Source organism: Buceros rhinoceros, unplaced genomic scaffold, assembly GCF_000710305.1.
Source record: "Buceros rhinoceros silvestris isolate BGI_N320 unplaced genomic scaffold, ASM71030v1 scaffold39905, whole genome shotgun sequence".
Taxonomy (NCBI): domain Eukaryota; kingdom Metazoa; phylum Chordata; class Aves; order Bucerotiformes; family Bucerotidae; genus Buceros; species Buceros rhinoceros.
The window spans coordinates 1,537-1,812 of NW_010411828.1; the positions used below are offsets into that span (position 1 = coordinate 1,537).

General features: G+C 58.7%; 1 protein-coding gene across 1 annotated transcript in view; it reads left to right on the plus strand.

Annotated features, from left to right (window-relative positions):
• Positions 1 to 242, plus strand: part of LOC104493469 (aminopeptidase N-like) — a gene marked incomplete at both ends in the record, with an annotated part of 1,707 nt that extends 1,465 nt beyond the window's left edge. The window contains 2 exons of the mRNA XM_010136147.1: positions 10 to 62; positions 166 to 242. Of these exons, the coding sequence (XP_010134449.1) occupies positions 10 to 62; positions 166 to 242 (130 nt within the window). The remainder of the gene's footprint in view (positions 1 to 9; positions 63 to 165) is intronic.
• Positions 243 to 276: the final 34 nt, after the last annotated feature.

A 276-nucleotide genomic window follows, 5' to 3' on the forward strand; every position in this document is an offset into this window, starting at 1 on the left:
ATCAACCAGACCCACTTCTTGCTGGACCCTGACTCCAAGGTGGAGAGACCCTCCGTCTTCAAGTGAGTGTGTGTGTGTGTGTGTGTGTGACCATGGTACTGAGGGGTCCAGGGGGGTTGGGGAGGGGTAAGAGACGGTCCCACCACCTGCTTGTCCCTGGCACAGCTACACCTGGATCGTCCCCATCACCTGGAAGAACAATACAAGTTCAGAGAACAGGTACTGGCTGACCAAGGACTCAGGTATGGCGCGTCCTGCCCAGGCTGGCAGCGGGGG